Source organism: Callithrix jacchus, chromosome 9 (assembly GCF_049354715.1).
Source record: "Callithrix jacchus isolate 240 chromosome 9, calJac240_pri, whole genome shotgun sequence".
NCBI lineage: Eukaryota > Metazoa > Chordata > Mammalia > Primates > Cebidae > Callithrix > Callithrix jacchus.
The window spans coordinates 43827859-43850674 of NC_133510.1; the positions used below are offsets into that span (position 1 = coordinate 43827859).

Below are 22816 nucleotides of genomic sequence, written 5' to 3' on the forward strand. Positions count from 1 at the left end.
CACCGTACCCAGCTTATTTTTGTATTTTTAGTAGAGACAGGGTTTCACCATTCCATGTTGGCCAGGATGGTCTTGATCTCCTGACCTTATGATCCGTCAACATTGGCCTTCCAAAGTGCTGGGATTACAGGTATGAGCTATTGTGCCCAGTCTAAAGGTTTTTTTTTTTCAAGTTAGTATGATTATTTCTTGTAAAATTTCTATCTTTTTTTGTTGCTACTGTGAAGATGATAATATTTTCCATTACATTAAACTATCATTTGTATATAGGAAGACTACTGATTTTTATATTTTCCATTACATTAAAATGGCTATCATTTGTATATAGGAAGACTACTGTTTTATAAATACGGTATTTTAACTTTTGAAAATATTTGCAGCAATAAAACATTACCTCTGTAAATCCAGAATCTCATTTGCAATATCTGTTCCAATACTACCAGCACCAAGTACTGTTCCAGCAGACATTGCAGGCACACTCATACAAGATTGTCTAGAGGATTCTAAGTAACGGCAAGAGAAAACATTCAGTTGAGGACTTTTTCTTTCAATTCAAATAATTTCACACTTCTCTCCTTAAAAGAAACAGACTAGCTGCATCCAAAAATGTTAGAAAACATTCATCCTTATATTACATATGTAATTCATAATGCTCTTTGAATCAAACGTGTGGGAAGTCACTGAGGGCACAATCATGCCTTGTAACCCAGGAGTCAAGTCTCTTTCAACTTTAATCTCCACACTAAAGCCAGAGCAATACTACTTCAATGCTTCCGAATATTTTTATTTTTACAAATAATACTTTAATATATTCCTGTGGTGAAAAACTAACACAGATAAGCAAAAGCTCCCCCTAATACTTCTCATTAATCTGTCCAAGAGTGTCACAATTGACAAGGAACAATGTTAGCTGGTAGGGCTGAATAATGGATAAAACATCATTCCTGCTCTTAAAAAAACTCGGTCTACTGGAAAGCAAGTTGAATGAACAACTAATTGCAGTACAGTGCAAGATTATAACAGAAACGTAAGCAAAGTACTGTGGAAATTTCGAGGGGGATACGGTGGTACCTCTGGGAGCTTAAATGGGATATCTGTTTCCTGTTGAATTTAGTCTCTTCTAAACCAAAGCTGGGATTCCTATAACCCAATCTGTAGAACGCCTTTTAATTTCACCTTCAAATTTTCCCCTCTCCAGGACAGAAAAATATAATAGTCTTAATAATATATCTCAGTAATAAGTCTTTCATCATCTGAAACTAAACTTACCTTCTGATGATTGAGAGCTACAAGGAAAAAATCCTGCTTCTCCAGGCTCACTATGCCCCCTAGAATTAAAAACACCATAGATGATTTAATTTTCTAAGGTGAAGTAAACTGTTATGGCAGCTACTCTAAGCTCTTTTTTATTTGTCAATTTGTGGCTCATTTATGTTTTATATACACATATTGTTAGTATTAAGATCTTAATGTGCTAAGTATCATGGCATTTGCCAAATGCCCCATCCCCCTATAAAATACATGTTCTCACAGTAACAAACTCTCAGTTCACATACTAATAAAAAATAGGCAAAGATTATTGGGATGGGTGATAGGAAATACTGGAGGTATTAAACTTTTTGTGTTTTTTTTAAAATTATTTTTCACTCAGTATTGTAGATAAGAAAACAACTGGTTCAAGGAAACCTTATAGCAATTTCAAAGAGAAATTTACGGAAAAAAAGTAAGACTTAGAACAGGGCCATCCTAGCCTACTATAAAATCGGGAAACCTTGGCTCTCCCTTCAGGCTAACACAGCTACAGAACGGGGCTTGCTAAGCAACACCTGGGCTGGATTTCTGGTCTCCCCCGTCCTGGGCCTGCCTACACAGACACGTGTGGCACCCCAGGCTTACAAGATGTGCAGGTAAAAATGATGAGGAGGACAAAATAATTTCTTACAAGAGTGCACAGTAGAAGTCCATATCTGCATTGTTTACTTAATGTCCATGGAGGGTAGGAAGAAAATGCTTGAATGAATGCCTTTACCCTCACGTATTATATCAAGGAGGAATGTATTACAAAAAAAGAAAACTTTCAGCTTAATTCTGAGAACTAACGTCAATGAATAGTAAATGAATTACTTGAAAGATAAATATCAGGTTATAATAAAAGGCCAGAGGATCATACAGTTTTAATGATTCAGCAAGATGAGAGGAGAAAAGGGAAGATACTCATTTGAAATTAATATAAAGGTCTTAACATAAAAAATTACTTACAAAACTAAAGTGTTGACAGATACGATATATTCCAGTTCTTTCGTCCAAGGATTTGTGAAACTAAACCATTGGCTTTTTAAAGTTACAAAAGAGCCATCTTTTGCTCTGAATTTGTAGGAATCTGTAAGTATTTTCTCCTTACTCTGTAGAACTTAACGAGAAAAGATAATTATCAGCATTAACAGTCTACCCCTAAAAAAATCAACGTTGTGAGGATTCATTAAAATTACAAATTTCACAGGAATGGGAAATTAAGAGTGAAAGCTGTCATTTTAAATTCCCCAAAATGTATTCCGCTTGATGCGTACCTACCTGCTTTGTGCTTGTCAGTCAAATTACTATGGTCATCTTGATGAAAATATTCATAACAAGAAGTTCCCAAAAGTTCCTGAGGCAGATATCCTAAAATTGCTGTTGCCCTGGTTTTAAAATGGAAAAGAAACTTCAGAAGTGGTGAGTGTACTTCCTCTCAGAATACTGTAGGCCCACATGTGGCCAAGAGAGTAAGGAAGTGCATGGGGACCCATGCACATCACTGGGCTCCCCTTGGCTGTCCTAGACCCAGACTAGAGTTGCAACACAGAACAGACACCCAGGGATGAGGCCTCCACCCGATCCAGGCTGCGCTCTTACTAGCTTTTGCCAGTAAAATTGGGGCCACAGACCATGCCCAGTTTCTGCACCAACTGGCTAGGAGACACTCTTCCAAGTTTACATGTTAGCTTAAACAAATTTGCTAACATGTCCATATCCTTATTTCATTTAAAGTTTCTTTTTTGTTCTGAAAACACACACACACACACACACATACACACCCCTAGCAGTGCTACTAAGACATATCTTTAATAGCTTCAAATATCCCTTTGAAATCTAATCATTATAACATGTAAATGTTTACCTTTGATCTACATAGACAAATTTTCCATTCATTGCAAACCGGGTTATAAATTCAGTTGGTTTCACATTAATCTCTCCACTATTCTGTGGAACAATATATGGCTGTAATCTTCCAATGGCTACAAGGCAGGTAAAATTACTGTTGTCTTTCTTACTGTTCCTTTCTTCTTCCATTCCAACAATATTTGGAGGCCAGCTTCTCAAGTAACCAGTGCAGTGGACAGTATAGAATTTCCTATGCTCTAATTCAAAGATTTTTAAAAAGGACATTTGGATCATTATAAACAAATCATTAAATGTCTTATATTGACATCTATAATAGTTACAATTGTGCTATAAAATGCTCTTTAAATATGCTAAAATATGAAAGGGGAATGGTATTCCATTGAAAAGATACCATCGATTTTGTTTATTTCATGACTTTATTATTAATAGGTTATTTTTCTCAGGAACTAAATTGTATGTACTACATGAAAAAGCAAACAGGTTGCATTATTTTAGGATTAACTAGGTTTATGACTTAACACATTTCTGAGTCAATTTTTAAAATTACAGTAATTTACTTCTGTCAGAAAACATTAAACCTCATGCCCCGTTGTAATACTGTTTTCAGCTTAAGTTTTTTGACATATTGTAATATATTGTAACTTAGATTCAAAAGTATAAAAAGGCATTTAAGTCATTATGCATACATTCTTAAATTTCTTATGTTAGTGCTTATCAAGGTCAATAATTATATAAGGTTATTGCAGATTATAGAAACATCTTAACACTTGGAGAAATTTATAATGGAAGGTACAAAAATAAAATAAACTTCACTTTTTAGGAAAATCCCAAGCAATTAACTAAGAAGACTGTCAAGCATGTCCACCAGAAAAAAAATTGGAAATAATCTATATACTCCAATATCATGCTTAAGCAAAAAATGAATCCAACACTAGCATAAAAGATGAGTAGGATACAGATTATAGCATGCCACAAAAGTGATTTAAAGGTTAAAAAGTAGGGGAAAAGTCTGATAAAAATTATTTGAAACAGCTGTTTATGATAAGATTTAGAAAAGATTAGAACAATCAATGTTTTAAATTGGCACTATTTGGTAAAACTGCCACTACAATAAATCCTTTAAGGCTGGGCACAGTGGCTCATGCATGTAATCCCAGCACTTTGGGAGGCCAAGGTAGGTGGATCACCTGAGGTCAGGAGTTCGAGACCAGCCTGACCAACATGGTGAAACCCCATCTCTACTGAAATACAAAAATTAGCTGGGCATGGTGACAGGTGCCAGTAATCTCAGCTACTTGGAAGGCTGAGGCAGGAGAATCCAAGGAGATGGAGTGAGCAGAGATCATGCCATTTGCACTCCAGCCTGGACAACAGGAGGGAAACTCCAACTCAAAAAAAAAAAAATTCTTTAAATTTTTTTCTAAATAGAAAATGACATGAACTGTCATATAAGATAGTAGCTAACAATAATAGAAAAGATTTAGAGAACACTTTCTGCGTCACAGTCTATTTTAAGTGTTTTAAACTTATAACTCATTTAATCTTAATAGTTCTATGGGATGTTCTGGTATCTCCATTGTCTTAGGAAACTGAGTTAATGGCAAAGTCACAGCAGGTTCAGGGTGGAGCTGGGGTTAAAACTCAGGCTGGCTCGAGACTCTACTTTCTAAACCACTAATGCCACACAATTTACTGATAGTGAGTGCTCTGTCACCAAAGATGTTCAAATAGGAGTTGCCTGGGTGACAGAAAGGGAGGGGTACAAAGGTATTCCAGCCAGAGGGAATAAGCAATGAAAACTGAGAGTGGTCAGATGGGGCTGAAGCACGGGCTGCAGTGGGGAAGGCTGGAGAATAAAGCAGGAACAGAGGGCAGGTTGTAAGACATCCATAAAACCTTGTCTCCAACACCTAGCAAACACCACTCCCTTCCCGGGCCACAGACACCCTAAATTACAAAACTCCTTCTCTCTTCCAACCTCAAACCAGTCTTTATCACCTATTATTCCCGACCCTGTTTACTAGTGCCACAATCGACCCAGGCCGTTCAGAGAAATCTGGGGGTCATCCTCAGCTCTACCTCCTCCTAACAACCTCCCCTTTCACCTCCCGCTAACAACCCAGATAACACAAATGCGTTAAAATTGACTAAGTATGAATAAAAGTTTTCATTCATATTAACAAAACTAGAGGGCAGTTAAAAATAAAAGGGCTTATACATCAGGTTTGGCATTTCTGCAAACTTACAGATGATACTAAAAATATTCCACTCCACTGAAAATGCAGACTTAAGAAAGTCTATTTTTTATTTGTCATCTCATCACACAGAACCTAGCCTGTTACATTTATTTCTCTTACAACAGGTTACTATCTGTATTTCCAAATCAAACTTTCCCTCAATTCTCACTGTGAACATTTATTCGGTTAGAAATTTCTAGTTGGAGTTATGTAATTCTATCAACTGCAATTCATTTTGATCAGTGATCTAAAGTTTGTATTTTTTTTAAATTCCATTCAATCCATTTCCTGTTTAGAAAAGAAAAAGTGCTGGCAGAGTAATATTCTCAGGGCAAATAGGAAATGGATTAAAACTCTCATCCAAAACATTATTTAGATCTTTCTCAATATTGGAGTCATGAGGTCTGATCCTTGCCAAACTATTGACTTACACCGGTTCCACAGGCTAGGTTCAAGTGTCATCTACTCCATGATTTCTCAAGTGTGTGGGGGTGAAGTGAGGGAGAGAAAGCCTGTATTACCCTAACGCTGCCTTAATTTACAGGACATCCTTCCAAATTCCTTTATGAAATTTTTCCTCAACACGTTAAAGGCTGGGTCTCTCAGTTTGGTTATCTTGCTGTCTTCATTTGAATCCTTGAGGAAGCAGATCCAAAACAAGAATTCAAATATAGTAAGTGTATTTGAGAGGTGGTCCCAGGAAACACTGGCAGGAACTGGGAAGTGAGACAGGGAAGAGAAGGAAACTAATAAAGTATCTGAAACCTGTAAGTTCCTGGAGCCACAGGCAGAACTGGCTCCAAACACCCAAGGAAGAGGTCAGGCAGAGTCCCGCCGCTGGACTCCAGAAGCCAGTGGCACACCCTGTCTGCAGTGGTGGGTGCTGGGGGGATAACCCATGGGGCACTGACAGATGGCATCTGCCACACGTGCACGAGAAACAAGTGGATTCTGGGTGTACTGCTGTACTTCTTCCTCATGTACAATTATCTTATGAAGGTAAATTTAAGAAACACCTAAGAGATTTGGTAGCAGTCATCCATCCTTCATCAGCCTGCTATTTCACAAGTTCAGATACTTGAGTAATTGTCTCTCTACCTTAGAAGCATTTTCAAAGTTTGAGTCTATGACATTAAAGTTTGATTCAGGATATAAATAATTTTTTAAAACATCAATGTTGTTTATTTAAAAAAATATTTTATTATGGAAAATCTCAAACATAAGGCAAAATCAGAAATAAACTTTGGTAACTCATCTTGAGAAATCTTGAGAAATGGCCAGTCTTTCCATAAATCTTAGAAATAAGACTGTGATAGGAGATACAAGAAAATACAACTCAGGGAGGAAGCTTTAGCTCCAGGCTTGAGCACTGCTGTCCAGGGAATCCCTATTTTCCATTTCTCACACTCTCCAAGAATCTTGAGAAAAGAGTCTAAAGCAGTGGCTGTGAAAGTAGGATCTCTGGATTAGCTGTATCAGCCACACCTGGAAACTTCCTAGAAATGGACTCCACCTCAAACTGATTCTGTGTTTTAAAAATCGTTCCAGGTGATTCCAATGCAGACTGAAATTTGGGAAGCATTGGTCTAAAGGTGTAACTTAAAATGTATTTCTCCAGTGAACCTAAATTTTCCTGAATATCAGGGAGGGGTTCAAATGGTGACAGTGCATTTGGTTGGAGGATCAGGCCACAGGAGAATGAGGTTTTGCCAACAGGTTTCTGAATAGAAGCTCAGCCTGGATAGGTATTTATTTTCAACTTGAAGAATATAAATTGTTTGCATGTGGATATTGGTTTGAGAAGGCTGGGGAAGTTTACTTATGTCAGAAGAGAGAATGAAATCGGGAGAAGTAGCAGGAAGAATTAGATTAGGGTAGAGGGGAGAAAATACAGAGGCTGAAAATCAAGCCTGTAGAGGTGCAAGCTTTAGCAGAAAAGAGCAAGATGATGGGGTAGGGAGCAGAGGGCAAAATCAGGTTTCACAGAAGTAGAGGGTTACAATGGGCACTAATCAGACACCAACACAAACATGACTAAAATCCTAAGTCAGTCCATGTGGAAAATCTCCCAGAAGAAAACACAATTCAATCTGGTAATCTTTAAAACACTTACAAAATTTCACCATTCTAGTCTCTAATCGATTTGTAATTTGCAACAAACATGACAGACTTCAGCCACCTTACAGCAGTTGCACTGGCTGTTATGTTTTTTGCTCATACAGATTTCTGTGCAGATTTGGTGATTTACACATGATTGGACCATTATGGACAGATTAATTAGAGGTGAACCCTAGAAGAACCAACACCATGTTGGTTCACCTCTGGTTAAAGCCTAAGAATAAAACATACTACAGTATGACTCCTAGGACCATCCATAGAGAAGGAATATTCCTGCCATTGGAGACTATTTTCACACTACATGGCCACGTCCTACCTGGTCCCTATGGTAATACCAAGATGACTCATGTGGAAAGGAAAGCAGAGAGAACAGGCACTCTGGGGTAGTGACAATAATGGCACCTGCCATCTGCTCTACACTGTCCTAGGAGTTTAGGTGGACTATTTCCAACAGTGTTTTTAAGAGCTCCTAACATCGGTTGTCACTATGCCGGGAACCAGGCTAAGCACATGATGTGTATCAACTCATTTAATCCTGATAACAACCCTGAGTGGAGTCTATTATTCCCATTTTAGAATTGAGGGGAGTGAGCCCCGAAGGATTCAGAAATTTATCTTAAGTCACAAAGCAGAATTAGGATTTAAATCTAAACAGTTTGGCTCTAGAATGTACTCATTTACCTGCTGCAGCTAAACCAGAGTCCTGTGAATATTCTCATGTTACAGATATGGAAACTGAAGCTCAGAGGGATTAAGAAACTTGCTTATGATCACACAGCTAGCTTGTGGTAGAGCTAAAATCTGATCCCCACTGGTTGGATTTCACAGCCTCTTTACCTCCAGTTTAGCTGTGACTTCAAGCCCAGGAAGCTTCATATGTGACATTAGACAGCTCTCCACCACTCAGAGCCACCGGCAAGAGGGAAGAAACTGATGGTCCTTAAACAGATCCCCCTGAGGACTGCTGGTTCATTTCCATTTTTGTTTCTTTACAGTATAACACAGAGTAGGGGGTTTATGACTGATTGTGAATTTTACCTATTTTGACTTTCTGCAAGTTACTGAATCTCTCCAAGTCATTCATCTTTAATCCTAAAACAGAGATAAGAAAAGTATTTTCTGGGCTGGGTGTGGTGGCTCACCACACCCAGCACTTCTGGAGGCTGAGGCGGGTGGATCACCTGAGGTCAGGAGTTCGAGACCAGCCTGGGCAACAGGGCGAAACCCCGTCTCTACTAAAAATACAAAAAATTAGCTGGGCGTGGTGGCAGGTAACTGTAATCCCAGCAACTTGGGAGGCTTAGACAAAAGAATCACTAGAACCTGAGAGGCAGAGGTTGCAGTGAGCCAAGATCGTACCAATGCTCTCCAGCCTGGGAAACAAGAGCAAAACACCATGTCAAAAAAAAAAAAAAGAAAAGTATTTTCTGCTTAATTTACATTTCTGGTGACAATGTAAATTAGTTCAGACACTGTGGAAAGCAGTTTGGGAGTTTGTCAAAGAACTTAAAACAGAGCTACCATTTGACTCAGGAATCTCATTACTGGGTATACACCCAAAGGAAAATAGATCATTCTACCAAAAAGACATATGCAATGTATGTTCACTGCAGCACTGTTCACAAGAGCAAATACATGAAATCCGCCTACGTCCCTATCCATGGTGCATTAGATAAAGAAAGTGGGGTACATATACAACATGAATACTTCACAGCCATTATGAATGAAATCACGTCCTTTTCAGCAACATGGATAGAACTGGAGGCCATAATCCAAAGCAAATTAATGCAAGAACAGAAATCAAATACCACATGTTCTCACTTATAAGTAGGAGCTAAACATTGAGCACATAAGGACATAAACATGGGAACAACAGACACTGTGGACTATTAGAGTGGGAAGGGAGGGAAGGGAGTGTGGATTGAAAAACTACCTACTGGGTACTACGCTCACTCCCTTAGTGCAATATAACCATGCAACAAACCTGCACGCGTAGTCCCTGTATCTAAAATAAACATTGAAATTTTTAAAAAAGAAGAGTGTTTCCATGAGGATTAAAACACTTAGCAGAGTATCTGGCACAGGGCAAGTGTTTAGCAAATGGGTATTAGCAATGATCATTTTAGATGTTTGTCAAAAAAGATTCTGACCAAAACTTGTAAATAAATTGAATTTTGCAGCTTCATATAAATATCCTTTTAAAGAATAGGAAATCAAATCCCATGTTGAAATTTGCCAATGGAATTGTATATCTACTAGCTTAATATGCTCCTAGGCAAAAAAGTCATGAGATATTTTATAGTCCCTGAAATTTCCCAATTAAGTTAAATAGATGACTATTGGATCAACTCAAAAAGTAAACATAAGCAAGACAAATCTACAAAGGATCATAAGAAAGCAAATGAGGTGTTTACCAAAGAATCACCAGCTCATAAAAAAGTAAAATACCTGGAACATGCTAAGAAACTTTCACCAAAATTAGTAAAATCAGGCTCCTGTACTATGAAGTTTTTTTTTTAATCTAACTTTTATATTTTAAAAAGTAACAATGAAGTTTCATAGCAAAAGTTTCATTTCCATCTCTTGTCATTTTTTTCCCATTTGATATGGCCCAAACTACAATTTCAATAAAACATTAAAATCTTGAACAACAAAGAAAATATGTAATTACCTGATAAGTGTAAAAGATATGATGAACCAATCTAAATAATTTTGGTTTAAAAAAATCTGATTTTAAAGGTGCTTTTGGATTCAAATATTTCCCTTGATCATGTATTTTATTTTTTTCTGTACAGAAAATATTTAGGACATTAATTTTATATCTATGCTTTACACCACTTGACATTTCAAAATGATACCTTTCTTCTTTGAGTTGGGTAAGCATTCATGCTCTTCTTTGACAGAGATTTTACAACTCTTTATCCGACAGAAAAAAGACCGTCTTGAGCCAGAATACACACGTGTCCTTCCAGTGTGGAAATTACTGTGAACTTGCAAACCAGCTTTTGCAGCGGAAGGGGGCAAGAGAATAGATGGAAAATAATATAGACAAATAATTTTGAAATTTATATTCCTAACATTTTCAGATTATCTATTACTGAGAAAGGAAATCATTTTTTAAAGCAATGGCATGATTATACAGTAAACTCTGAAGTGAAACAACCAAAAAATGTTATTTGACAAACAATCACATTTTGATAACTTATAGTCATTTGCAATTTATCTTTCTTTTTTTGCCAAGCAGGGAAGAACAAAGTTAATTTAAGTAAAATGAAATAAAAATTCAATTAAAAAATGAAAAAAAACCCTCAACTATTACAGGAATCAATGGCATAGTATATCGTTTTATATTTTACACAATTATTTGGTACTAGGTATTTTCAGAGGAGAAAAAGAATACTTACACTTCCCAAACACAATTATACAAGGTCTTTCATACAGAAAAGACCTAGTCCATATAAAAAATAGAATAATTGTCTTTCAGCGTATAGCTAAATAACAGGAACTTTAGCAATTTTTTATCCAAAATGACATTCTTATAAAGATTTATTTGCATATGAAAAATAGCAAATAGGAGGCAATCATATTTTCCCCAAACAAAGCATCTTCCTATGAATGCATTTGTGTTTGTATGTCTGTAAAATATCGGAATTTTCTATATAGCTATATATATTTATTAACTATGATGTAAAGTTTACAAAATAAATCTCCTTTAGATAAAAGCTTAGTTAGCCATTTAAAATATATTATATAGCTAAACTTTTAGGTGATCATTACATTTACATAAAATGATAAGCACACAGAAATGGAAACTTACTTTTGGCATCTATTAGCTTTTCTCCTGGTGAAATATCAAAAGAAGAAAGTTGTTCCTTTACTTTGGCAACATCTTTTGGATGTAAGAAGTCAAATAAGCTTTGTCCAGTCAAACTAGCCTATTTATAAGGTAGACATTCATTTAAAATCAGTACCATGATTTTTCTACATTTTTTGATGCATACAGTAAATGTCCTTTTTTGTTAAAGGTTGATTTTTCTCAAGCTCAAAGATATGTCCTATGTGGCATTAACTTAGTGTTCAAAGCAGGGTGATACTTGTAGACAGAATAAAATACATGTGTATAGAACCATACCTGGATATACATAAACCATGTACAAACACTAGTTGCTAGTATTCTGCTACATCTCATAACGCTTGTTAACGCATGTTACTTCTAAATGATTGTGATTTATTTTGAACTTTTTTGTCCTTGTTAAAAGGAGAGAGATTACATCATAGTATAATATGGAAATCACGGAATATCTATGGCTTTATCAGACATTTACCATACTGTTTTAAAAATTACCATATTATTGATAAGTAAAATCCAACCCAGAATACCTCTCACTTCCCATTCCACCACTACCAATATGCACAGCATCCCCAGATCTATGCCTTTGCTGATACAGTCCCATCCCTTAGAATTCATTACTCCTTCCCTATACCCTGGCCACTGCAGCCAAATTGCCTTTGACTCCCTAGTGTTCCAAGACTTCCTTCTCCCAGCCTGAAATGTTTCCTCCCCTTCTCTACATCTTGCTTCTGACAAGCCTGGCAGACATCCTACCTCATGTGTAAAGCATTCCCTGACCCACAATGGCCACCCCTCTTCTTAATTCCTGTATTACCCAAGCAAACAATCTTAAAAAACCACAGGGCTGATTGACCAGCCGATACAAGTAGGCTGAATTGTTTGGCAGTGAGATATTTCACTCTAAAACATGCTGTGTGGTTAATAAGTCTATATCCAGAACTCTCTAAGGCAGATCACGTTTCTGAATCCGAAAAGCTGAGGACCAAACCCTTAATCATGGGAATCTCTACATGCCCCTGAGCAGCCAGTAAGTCTCTTAACGGCCTCTTATATGCAAAGTCAGTGTCCAGTAAGACTGGATTCCATGTCACTAACTTGAAACTTAAGTGCTACCCTAAATTGTCAGTTATGCATGTGTGTGTATGTTCCATCTCCAATTAGAACATGGAATCATGAGGTTTGTGTCCCCAGCTATAACCAGCTGCATGATTCATCGGTTTTCAATCCTCCTGTACATAGGCTCTTAATATTTACTTACTTCTGTAATTAACTCATTATCTCTGAACATCTTATAAACTAATGGGAGCTATTAAAAATCAAAGCTGTGATCTATCTGATTTCTAATGCTAGTTTATTCACTCACTTGGGTTAGTTTCAATGGTATAATTTTTGAAACCATATAGTTTCCATTAAATGGTGTTTAGTAATAAGGAGGTAAAGTACTAAACCAGTTAAATGAAAAAGATGTATTTCAGAGAGTGTTGACAGAGATTAGATCAAAGGCTGTCATGCAATGCATGTGACTTAATAATAAACTAGTAAGTGTCTCTTGGAGGGAACAGAGAAGGGTGACTAACGCTTCACACACTTTTACATATGACACCTCATTTTCATTTAGTCTTTACATCTTGAGAGACAGGTATAATCATTTTGACTTTTTCCATAGGAAAAAGCTGAGGCTCAGTAATATTCAGTAACTTGCTGAAGGTCAGAAAGGGAACACAAATGTCAGTAACAAAAATCCTTACTCTTTCCATCTCTCTTGGAGTTCTAACTTAGCAGATCTGAATCCCATATCCCAGTGGGAGAAGGCATTCAGAGAAAGAGCTTACAAATATGTGTTTGTTCAAAAAATTAAACATTAGGTGGAAAATATCCTCAGTTTTGGATACCTGATCGTAATTAAGTATTTTGGAGACTGACTTAGAAACGAAGAGAATTTTTCCTTTTTCACATCCAACCACAAATAGGAAGCCTTCTGCAGTCTAGGATTTAAAAAAATAAAAATGAATATTTTAAACTATTGTCTGTCTCTCATACACCACACACACACACACACACACACACACACACATTCAGATTCTGAGGAAATTATTATAGCAGTAAAACTACCAGAGTAGTCATGGAGCTAGTAAAATTAACTTTAAGAAATGTTCTTAAGGTGCAAACAGATTTATAAAGAATGTCAAGCTGAAATCCCATTCTAAATTAATGTGTTGGAGATGAAAAGTTCAGCTGCAGGATATTTAGTTGAGACGTTTCTTAAAAACTGAACTTAGGCCAGGCGTTGTATATGAGCCTACACACAGTACTAAATAAGCCTCTATCCCAACACTTTGGAAGGCAGGTAACACTTTGGAACTCACGAGTTCGAGACCAGCCTGGGCAACAATGGTGAAACTCTGTCTCTACAAAAAATACAAAAATTGGCTGGGCGTGGTGGTGCATACCTGTAGTCCCAGCTACTCATGAGGCTGAAATGGGAGGACGGCTTGAGCCTGGGAGGTAGAGATCACAGTGAGCCAAGATTACAGCACTGCATTCCAGCCTAGGCGACAGAGCCAGACCTTGTCTCAAATAATAATAATAAAAATAAAATAAAATTATATTTACCAATTCTACTATACTGCATGCAGAATAACGATTGCCTGTGGATGTGCTGAGGGAGGACTGTGCAGACTGGGGACAAGGAAGCAATGAAGACATCATACTGTATGCCTTGTTATCATTTTTGAATAATAATAAGGCATTACTGATTCTAAACTAAATTTTAAAAATTCGAATGTGTTAGCTACTCTCATAAGGTCTACCCAATAAATCCCATGAAGCAGCCTCCATGGAAGTGTGTATGTATGGCCACATAGGATGGGTCCGGTACTCCTGCTGGGCATGCTCTGCAGGGCAGAACCAGAGTTCCATGAAGGTATGACTGACAAGCATGGACAGACTGGTGAGAAAGCTTCAAAAGCAAACTGTATATTTTGCCACCTTCAAAAATCTTTTTTATCCACACGGTATCCTTTATATCCTTGCCATAAATGCTACATTTAAATTCAGCTGTTCAAATAAAAGAATGGCGTTTTTAATTAAAGGAAAAATGGACAAAAACATGTATGAAGAATCTTTCTATTTAATTCTACTATGGCTTAAAACTGAGCAGTCACACAGCACATGACCAGGACGTTTATCACCTCTGAGGGCATGAGAAGCCAATCACATGATCACAGTTTGCATGTCAAATGAACCTCTAGACTGGTGAATCTGAAAGCCATGCCCAGGAAGTGATGAGGACAGAAATGTGAAAGCCCTGACTAACAAATCTAAGTAAGCGGTGACTGGCCTCCGAGGAGTCCGGGATCCTGAGGGAACAGGATGCCAGGCAGACGGCTTTGGAGGAGGTGGTGATCGTGGGGAATACATCCTGTGTGTGAGAGATGGGTAGTACAAAATGCTTAGCGCAGAAGACAAGCTTTGCTCCCTAGTGTGGAAAGTGCCTTTCCTCTGTCTCTACTTTCATTAACACAAACTAGTAAGACATGGCTACTTCTCTATTTTGAATTTCTATATTAAAGGAAATGTGATATAATATGGAGTCCAGTAGGTTTGTAACAGGAAGAAGATGGAAGAAAATCTGCCTCCTATTCAAACAGCAATGAAAAGACATATACAACTTAGACAAGTATGTCGTTCGTTACCTTAAGGATTAAATGTCTGAGCTCATTATCTTGAATAAATGATGGTTTATAATTATTTCCCACACAAGAATTTGTCATGCCTAAAAAGAAAGGAATCAAGAGTTATTGGAAATATAGTAGAGAGGGCAACATAGTAAGTGCTCAATGAGTATTAGCAATGCTACTGCTGCTGTTGGTATTTTCTCTTTTGGCACATTCTAAGAAATTTTTTGTAATCATTTTCTTTTTTTATTTTATTTGTTTAGTTAGTTAGTTTGAGACAGAGTCTCACTTGGTTGCCTAGGCTGGAGTACAGTGGTACAATCTCAGCTCACTGTAACCTCCATCTCCTGAGTTCAAGCAATTCTTGTGCCTCAGCCTCCTGAATAGCTGGGATTACAGGTGTGTGCCAACACGCCTGGCTAATTTTTGTATTTTTAGTAAAGACAGGTTTTCACCACGTTGGCCAGGCTGGTCTTGAACTTCTGGCCTCAAGCAATCCACTCACTTCAGCCTCCCAAAGTGCTGGGATTATAGGAGTGAGCCACTAATTCCAACTAATCATTTTTTTTTTCTTCATCATCACTTGATTAAAATTTCTTTCTTTTAGACTGTGAATTCTTGGAACTACTTATTCCTTTATACTCAAATATCCACAGTAAGAGCTATATATAAAAACATCATAATAAAATGTACATGAAATAATATTCAAGAATCGATATTAGTAGTCCCCCCTTATCTGTGGTTTCAGTTGCCTGTGGTCCACCATGGTCTGCAAACAGGTGAGCACAATACAATATTTTGAGAGAGCCGGAGAGACCACGTAACCTTATTACAATATATGGCTATAATTGTCCTAGTTTATTATTGTTGCTAATCTCTTCCTGTGCCTGATTTATAAGTTAAACTTCATCATAGGTATATATGCATAGGAAAAAAACGTCCTGGCCAGGCGCGGTGGCTTAAGCGTGTAATCCCAGCACTTTGGGAGGCCGAGGTGGGTGGATCATGAGGTCAAGAGATCGAGACCATCCTGGTCAACATGGTGAAACCCCGTCTCTACTAAACATACAAAAAATTAGCTGGGCATGGTGGCGCGTGCCTGTAATCCCAGCTACTCAGGAGGCTGAGGCGGGAGAATTGCTTGAACCCAGGAGGCGGAGGTTGTGGTGAGTCAAGATCGCGCCATTGCACTCCAGCCTGGGTAACAAGAGCAAAACTCCGTCTCAAAAAGTCCTATGCCTAGGGTTCAATACTACCCATGGTTTCAGGCATCCACCAGGGTCTTGGAACATATGACCCATGGCTAAGAGGGGATTTCTAAAGTTATTTAGATAATTTCTTAGCTAATTAAAACTGATCATATAAATTACCCTGAATGGTGATATTCTGGAATTCTAAACAAATGTTATGGATTCATGAGAGTTTCCAGTAAAAAAAAAAAAAAAAAAAAAAAAAAAAAAAAAAAAAAAAAAAAAAACCTTTAAGGTCAATATGGAGACCTCTGTTTTGAAAATACACAGATTATTAAAAACATGTATAAAATATCAATGAAATAATTCATTTTCAGCCCTTAGCATAGAGTTATTAAATTAAAATGAGAGTCTCTAAAGCAGCTGAAGAGCTTGCAAAATGATGAAGAATTATCAGGTCAAAACCAAGGGAAATGTTTGATCTGAAAAGAGTAAGGGAAGCACCAAAACCATCTGGTCATGAGGGCATCTACCAACCCAGACATGCAAAGCCCTTTATGGCCACAGGGGGAGTATGACACTGCCCACAAAGCCAAGAAAGCTATCCCCAGGGCAAGGGTGATTCAGAAGCAAGTCAATTTTCCCTTCCTTCTATTCCCCAACCTTCCTGACTCCTATCCAATCTTCCTAGGGACTGTAAGAAAAGTTGCTTTTGCAAGAGAAAGGTGGGGTAACATCCTTAGACATTTTAACCACACGTTGGTCCTTGGATGCATCTACGGGCCAAACTCACCAAAGAACCAAGAGGTGGTGGCAAGGTGAGTGGGCAGGACAGAGTCAAAATGCCTCATGCTATGATTTGGTACAGTTTTCTCAGACTCCTAGCACTCTTAAGACCCTGGCAAAAGAACATCTCTTCTGTTGGAATGTACCTTCATCCTAGGGCTCAAGGAATTCTCCCAATGACTTCTTGTTAATATTCCTACACAGCAGCCTGGAGGGAGCTGAGGAAGGGAGCTAAGGAAGGGATGAAGGATGCAGACTCTGAGTGCTAGGCCAGGGAACAGCAAGCAATAAATCTATTCTGAGCAAGGTAATGGCATTTCAGGTCTGGCCTGCAGCAAGGTTGGCAGCGCACACCAGGCAGAGTGAGCTGTGAAACCCTGTAGGTGTAAATCAGCCAGCACAGGCCAGCCCTGACTCGGTGAGTGAGTGGGGATGTGCTTGGGAGAAAATGAGGGTAGTGAGAGCAGCACTAAGGCATGGCAGAGGCCAGCCCGTAAATACATGCTGTGCTGTCCACACACTTGCCCACACATTGGCTCTCAAAGTTCCCAGGGCGAAAACCAACAAGGCAACTTCCACAATGTTCACTGGGTTAAAAAAAAAATCAAAATGACAGTAACAACTCATCTTCCTCTTCTTACCCCACCCCCACCATTAGTGAACACTGTGCTATACTCTACATGCATTACTCTTAACAACAGCCCAGGAGGCAAATGCCTCATCCCTATTTCACCGATGCAGAAACAGGATTAGAATGTCAAATGACTTGAGTAAGTCACACAGCCATGATGGGAGGAAGCCAGGATTTGCACCGCAAGGTCTACCTTCAGGACGCATAGGTGTGAACCACTCCCCTGCGCCGCCTGGTCATCAGATCACAGACACAGGACTCATGCTGTGGAACAGGGCTACGCCAAATGTGGTCTGCAGACCAATGCCATCAGCAAACTGAGTGGTGAGGTCAAGTGCAGAATTTAAGAGTAAGCATTTACAGGCTTTTATAAAAATGTAACATTGCTGTGACAGCCAAGCCCATGATCGTTTCTTCATAACTAATTGTATTTTACGATGAACTGGGGTTAGATGGGAGGAACACCTGTTCTTCATCCAGATAATTTAAAAAGCACTGGTGTAGAGTGTAGTAAAAAAAATCCCTTCACCATCCTTCTGCCTTTAACCTAATTATGCTGTGGACCAAAATAACATGATCCACAGGCAGCCCTCTGTTGATCCGGCTTCTAAGCTTTTGCCAAACAAGTGTGGGGATACCCTGGAATGCAGATCCAGTTGCCTTAAGTACGGGTGAGCAGTGCTTGTGAACAGCACTGACCAAAAGATCTGGTCAGACTGCCAGGATGAGTACTTAACCATGTCACTTCTGCTTAGCAGAGCTGACAGCAAAAATCTACACCCTGTTTCAAGGAATATCCTCTGGACTCAAGACAGTGCCTCCTCCCTGCCGAGCTCCTCTCACTCACGCCACTGCTGTAACATTCATTACATTAGACTCTGACGATCTCTTCCTCCTAGTCAGACCACGAACTCTTGGAGGGCAGAGACCTTGCCTCATGAATTTTTATATTCTCGGCACAGAACAGGAAGGCAGTTGATGTGTAGATCATGTTTTGTTGAACTAGTCAACTGATTCATGGCTCTTCCCTTAGGTCCTCGTCCCTTAGGACTCTGCTAATATGAAAATACTCAGCTAATTTAGGGTTGCAATCAAATGGGCTAATTTTAGGGTTGCAATCAAATTTACAGTTGAGCCTGTAAATTTTCATTGCTGAAGGATTTAAGGAAAGTACTGCAAGTCTCAGCTGTGGGTAAAAGAGAAGCTTATTTCACAATAGACTGCTATGAAAATAAGATCTCCCATCATGCTCCCAACAGGACGCACCAGGAGTCCAGGTTAATGCTGTTCTCCTCTCAGCCACCCTAACTTGATTTGGTAAAGTCCTTGTATTGTGCCCAGATAATTTCCATTACCCTGAAATAGATTTCCCTTTTCCTGGCAGTGTCTGAGATCTAAACTAAGACCCTTGGTCATCCTTTGCTCACTCAATTTTTATGATTTTTGAGCCAAATTTCAATATAATCTTCTAGATCTTTACAAATCTGAACTTTCAGAGTCTCCTCTGGAGTCTTCAGCTTGCTACTTGGTCAGATCTTATCTTCTCAGTGGAAATTTACATCATCAGCATTGGTAAATCGAAAACTATTCCACTTACATCACCCTGTCCCCCAGGTTGGACTGGGGTTATTCCCAGACCAGGTGTGATTTCTACTGCACATGTTGCATGGTTCGGCTTTGTGTCCCTGGCCAACTCTTATGTCAAAAAATAATCCCCAGTGCTGGAGGTGGGCCCTGGCGGGAGATGACTGGATCACACTGGTGGATTTTCCCCTTGGTACTGTGTCGCAACAGTGAGTTCTCATGAGATGTGGTTGTTTAAAGTGTGTGGTCCCTCCCCCACCCTCTCCTGGTCCTGCTCCTGCCATGTAAGACGCCTGCTCCCGTTTTGTCTTCCACCATGAGTCAAAGCTCCCTGCGGCCTCCCCAGAAGCAGAAGCCATGAAGCTTCCTGTACAGCCTATGAAACCATGAGCCAATTAAACTTCTTTTCTTTATAAATTACCCAATCTCAGGTATTCCTTCATAGCAATGCAAGAATGCACTAAGACACATATACACATACACATTTATTACACTTTGATTTAAAATTCAAGCTCAAGCTGGTGAACTGCTAAAGCCAGAAACGATGACCGATGCACTGAGAGGCAGTGGCAAGGAGCTCCTTCTCCCAGCGTCTCACATATGTCAGGATACCCTGGAATGGCAACGTGTAAGGCGTCGTAAGGTACTACTCATAAATCTAATGAAGCTTTCAGGGAAACTGCAGAGTTTAAGGAAGTTTTATTTTTGAAGGATAGAAATCTCCCAGTAACTTAGTAATTACTACTATACTTCAGAACATTATTTTTCTTTTTTGAGACAGGCTGTCACCTAAGCTGGAGTGCAGTAGCATGATTACTGCTCACTGCAACCTCTACCTCCCAGGCTCAAGCAGTCCTCCCAGGTAGCTGGGACTCCAGGCACGCATGACCATGCTTAGCTAATCTTTGTATTTTTTGCCCAGGCTGGTGTTGAAGTCTGGACTCAAGCAATTCATTCGCCTCAGCCTCCCAAAGTACTGGGATTACAAGCATGAGCCACCATGCCCAACTCTACTTCAGAACTTCTAAAGAATTGAGAATTATGAAAGGCAGGTGGTATTCTCTTTATATTATACTTGAAGCAAAAATGTGGAGACTCTTCAAGGTTGCATAGTGAGTTTGATATAAAGCTTTTACCAGAATCAAGTTTTCTGACATCCAATTCAGTATTCTCTCCACAGAGACTACAGACCAACACCAGTGAATGCCTGTAAAGCTGAAAGACACATCCAGATAGAACCTCAACAGCTGACAGCAAAGCAAACCAATCAGAGACCTCACTGACAGAGGAGCTTTCACATATCTAAGTGTGGCAGCCGTCGTCAAACTCACCTTTCAAAGATCTCAAGTGTTGAACAGCCATTCTTAAAACTGTAAGTTTGTCCAGTTTACGCACCATGGGGTTGCACTGAGGGATCATTGCAGACAGTTCTTCAATCAGGTTATTCATTTTATCTCTCCTCCGCTTTTCAGTTTGGCTATGAGCTTCTCTAAGAGGGAAAAAGAACTTCCTTTATATTTACCAGTTAGCAGACCTAGTCACACTGTGGTGTCACTGGAGCAGAGGCTGAGCCCAGCAGGCACACACTGTTCTTCCTCTTAACCTGAGCCCTGCAGTTGCCACTGAGGGGAAGAGGAAAGTGCTGTGACACCAGGAATAGCATTCATAAAACTTGCTGCCCTTGGTCAGTCCCTTCCTACCTCATTCTCTGAAATCCTTCAGAACAGAGACATCTGTCGGGGAGCCCAGGGGGGTTTTCTATCTCTCTCCAATGTTAGAAGAAGAGATGGGTGCCCTTCTGTTCAAAGCCAACTATTCTCTGGTATTTGCATAAATAGTCATCAGCATCTTAACCTCATTCTTTTCACAGTTCCTTATCACGGGTCTATAAATGTGCTCAGGTCTCATCCCCTTGAAAAAAACCCTTTTCCTAATTCTAATTGTTTTTATTCCTGCTACTGTCTTCCCTCCTCAGCAACCTCCCTGAAAGAGTGCGGTTTCCACTCAGTTTTTCATTTCTCAGGCATTCTGTCCATCTGTAACATCAAACTTCCACAACTGCTGCCCCACTAAAACTGTCCTAGCAAACATCCTCCTTCTCTCTCACAATCTTGCTGACCCCTGCCTTGAATCTGACACTGCTGACATTTCTAATTCTCCACAGCCTCTCTGGCTCCTCGTCCTCCTCCACTCTCCCTGCTTGGCTCAGTCCCCTTGTCTCCTCCCCCAGCTCTTAATCCTTAAATACTGGTGTGCACAACTCCCTGCTCAGGGCTGCTCTCTCCTCACTCACTATTCACCCTGAGATCTCATTCCTTCACAAGGCTTTACAGCTACTCATAAGCTACTTAATTGCTCTTATAACCCTATCTCATTCATACTTCACTCAATTCCTGACCTTTGAAACTAGAATTACAAACCTAAATGATTCTCAAGAAATCTAAAGCTCAAGAAACCCCAAACTGAATGTATTCTCTGCAATCTACCCCATTTTCAATTCTTCCTGTACTACTTCTGGTTTATTCTTCGTTCTAGAGGGTTTATCTTGGTTGGTAACACAACTAGACTCAGTCTAGACCCAGCTTGTCCAAACCATGCTCCAGGATGGCTTTGAATATGGCCCAACACAAGTTCATAAACTTTCTAAAAAGATTATGAGGTTTTGTGTGTGTGTGATTTTTAACAGTAATGATAGCTAATGAGCTAAAAAAAAAATCTCCCTTTTGGCCCAGGGAAGCCAAAAGATTGGATACTCCTGTTTAGAACCTTTCCTCTTCACCCTAAAGAGCCAAATAATCACAAACTCCTGTAGATTCTAGATCTTAAAATATTTCTTAAATATGTCTTGTCTTCCTCTCCATCTCCTCTGTCACCACCTCAATTTAGGTTCATTGCATTATCCTAAAACCTTTTTTTTTTTCTTGGGGGGGGGAGGAGGAAGGCAGGAAGGAAGGGAAGAAGGACGGTAGGGAGGAAGGAAGGGATGAAGGAAGGAAGGAAGGAAGGGAGGAAGCGGGGAGGGAGGGAGGGAGGGAGGGAAGGGAATAAAGGAAATCAAGCAATGAAAGAGACATTGCCGACCTGGATCTAGAGGTTTACAAGTTGATTTCTTTTTTTGTGAGAGAAGGAAAGAAAAAAAAATAATAAGTAAAGGAGAGGAAGAAAGAGGAAGAGAAAGAGGGAGAGTAAATGGAAATATTGCTTTATTTTGAAAAAAATTGGGTATTAATAATGGCCAATCGAGAGAGAGACTCAAGATGGCGCTGTGAGAACAACCCAGGATTGGAGCCCGCGTTGAATTCGCAAACGAGACCCAAACGAAAAGTCAGCAACTACGCAGACGACCAGCGGACAAATCCACAAAGATGGGAAGAAACCAGCGCAAAAAGGAGGAAAACACCCGAAACCAGAACACATCGCCTCCTAGAAAGGACCAAAACTCCTCACCAGCAAGGGAACAAAGCTGGACGGAGAATGACTGTGACGAAATGACGGAATTAGACTTCAGAAGATGGATAATGAGAAACTTTTGTGAGCTAAAAGATCATGTATTAAATCAATGCAAAGAAACTAAGAAC

At 39.2% G+C, this 22816-nt stretch overlaps 1 protein-coding gene across 10 annotated transcripts in view; it reads right to left on the reverse strand.

Annotated features, from left to right (window-relative positions):
* Positions 1 to 22816, reverse strand: part of BMAL2 (basic helix-loop-helix ARNT like 2) — an 85507-nt gene that overhangs the window by 11426 nt on the left and 51265 nt on the right. For all 10 annotated transcript variants that reach the window (XM_035255998.3, XM_054238240.2, XM_078339060.1 and 7 more), the window contains 10 exons: positions 20570 to 20727; positions 15066 to 15145; positions 13263 to 13355; positions 11335 to 11452; positions 10376 to 10519; positions 3158 to 3398; positions 2572 to 2678; positions 2260 to 2410; positions 1270 to 1328; positions 395 to 503 (listed from right to left, as the gene is read on the reverse strand). In XM_035255998.3, coding sequence (XP_035111889.1) covers positions 395 to 503; positions 1270 to 1328; positions 2260 to 2410; positions 2572 to 2678; positions 3158 to 3398; positions 10376 to 10519; positions 11335 to 11452; positions 13263 to 13355; positions 15066 to 15145; positions 20570 to 20727 — 1260 coding nt within the window. The remainder of the gene's footprint in view (positions 1 to 394; positions 504 to 1269; positions 1329 to 2259; positions 2411 to 2571; positions 2679 to 3157; positions 3399 to 10375; positions 10520 to 11334; positions 11453 to 13262; positions 13356 to 15065; positions 15146 to 20569; positions 20728 to 22816) is intronic.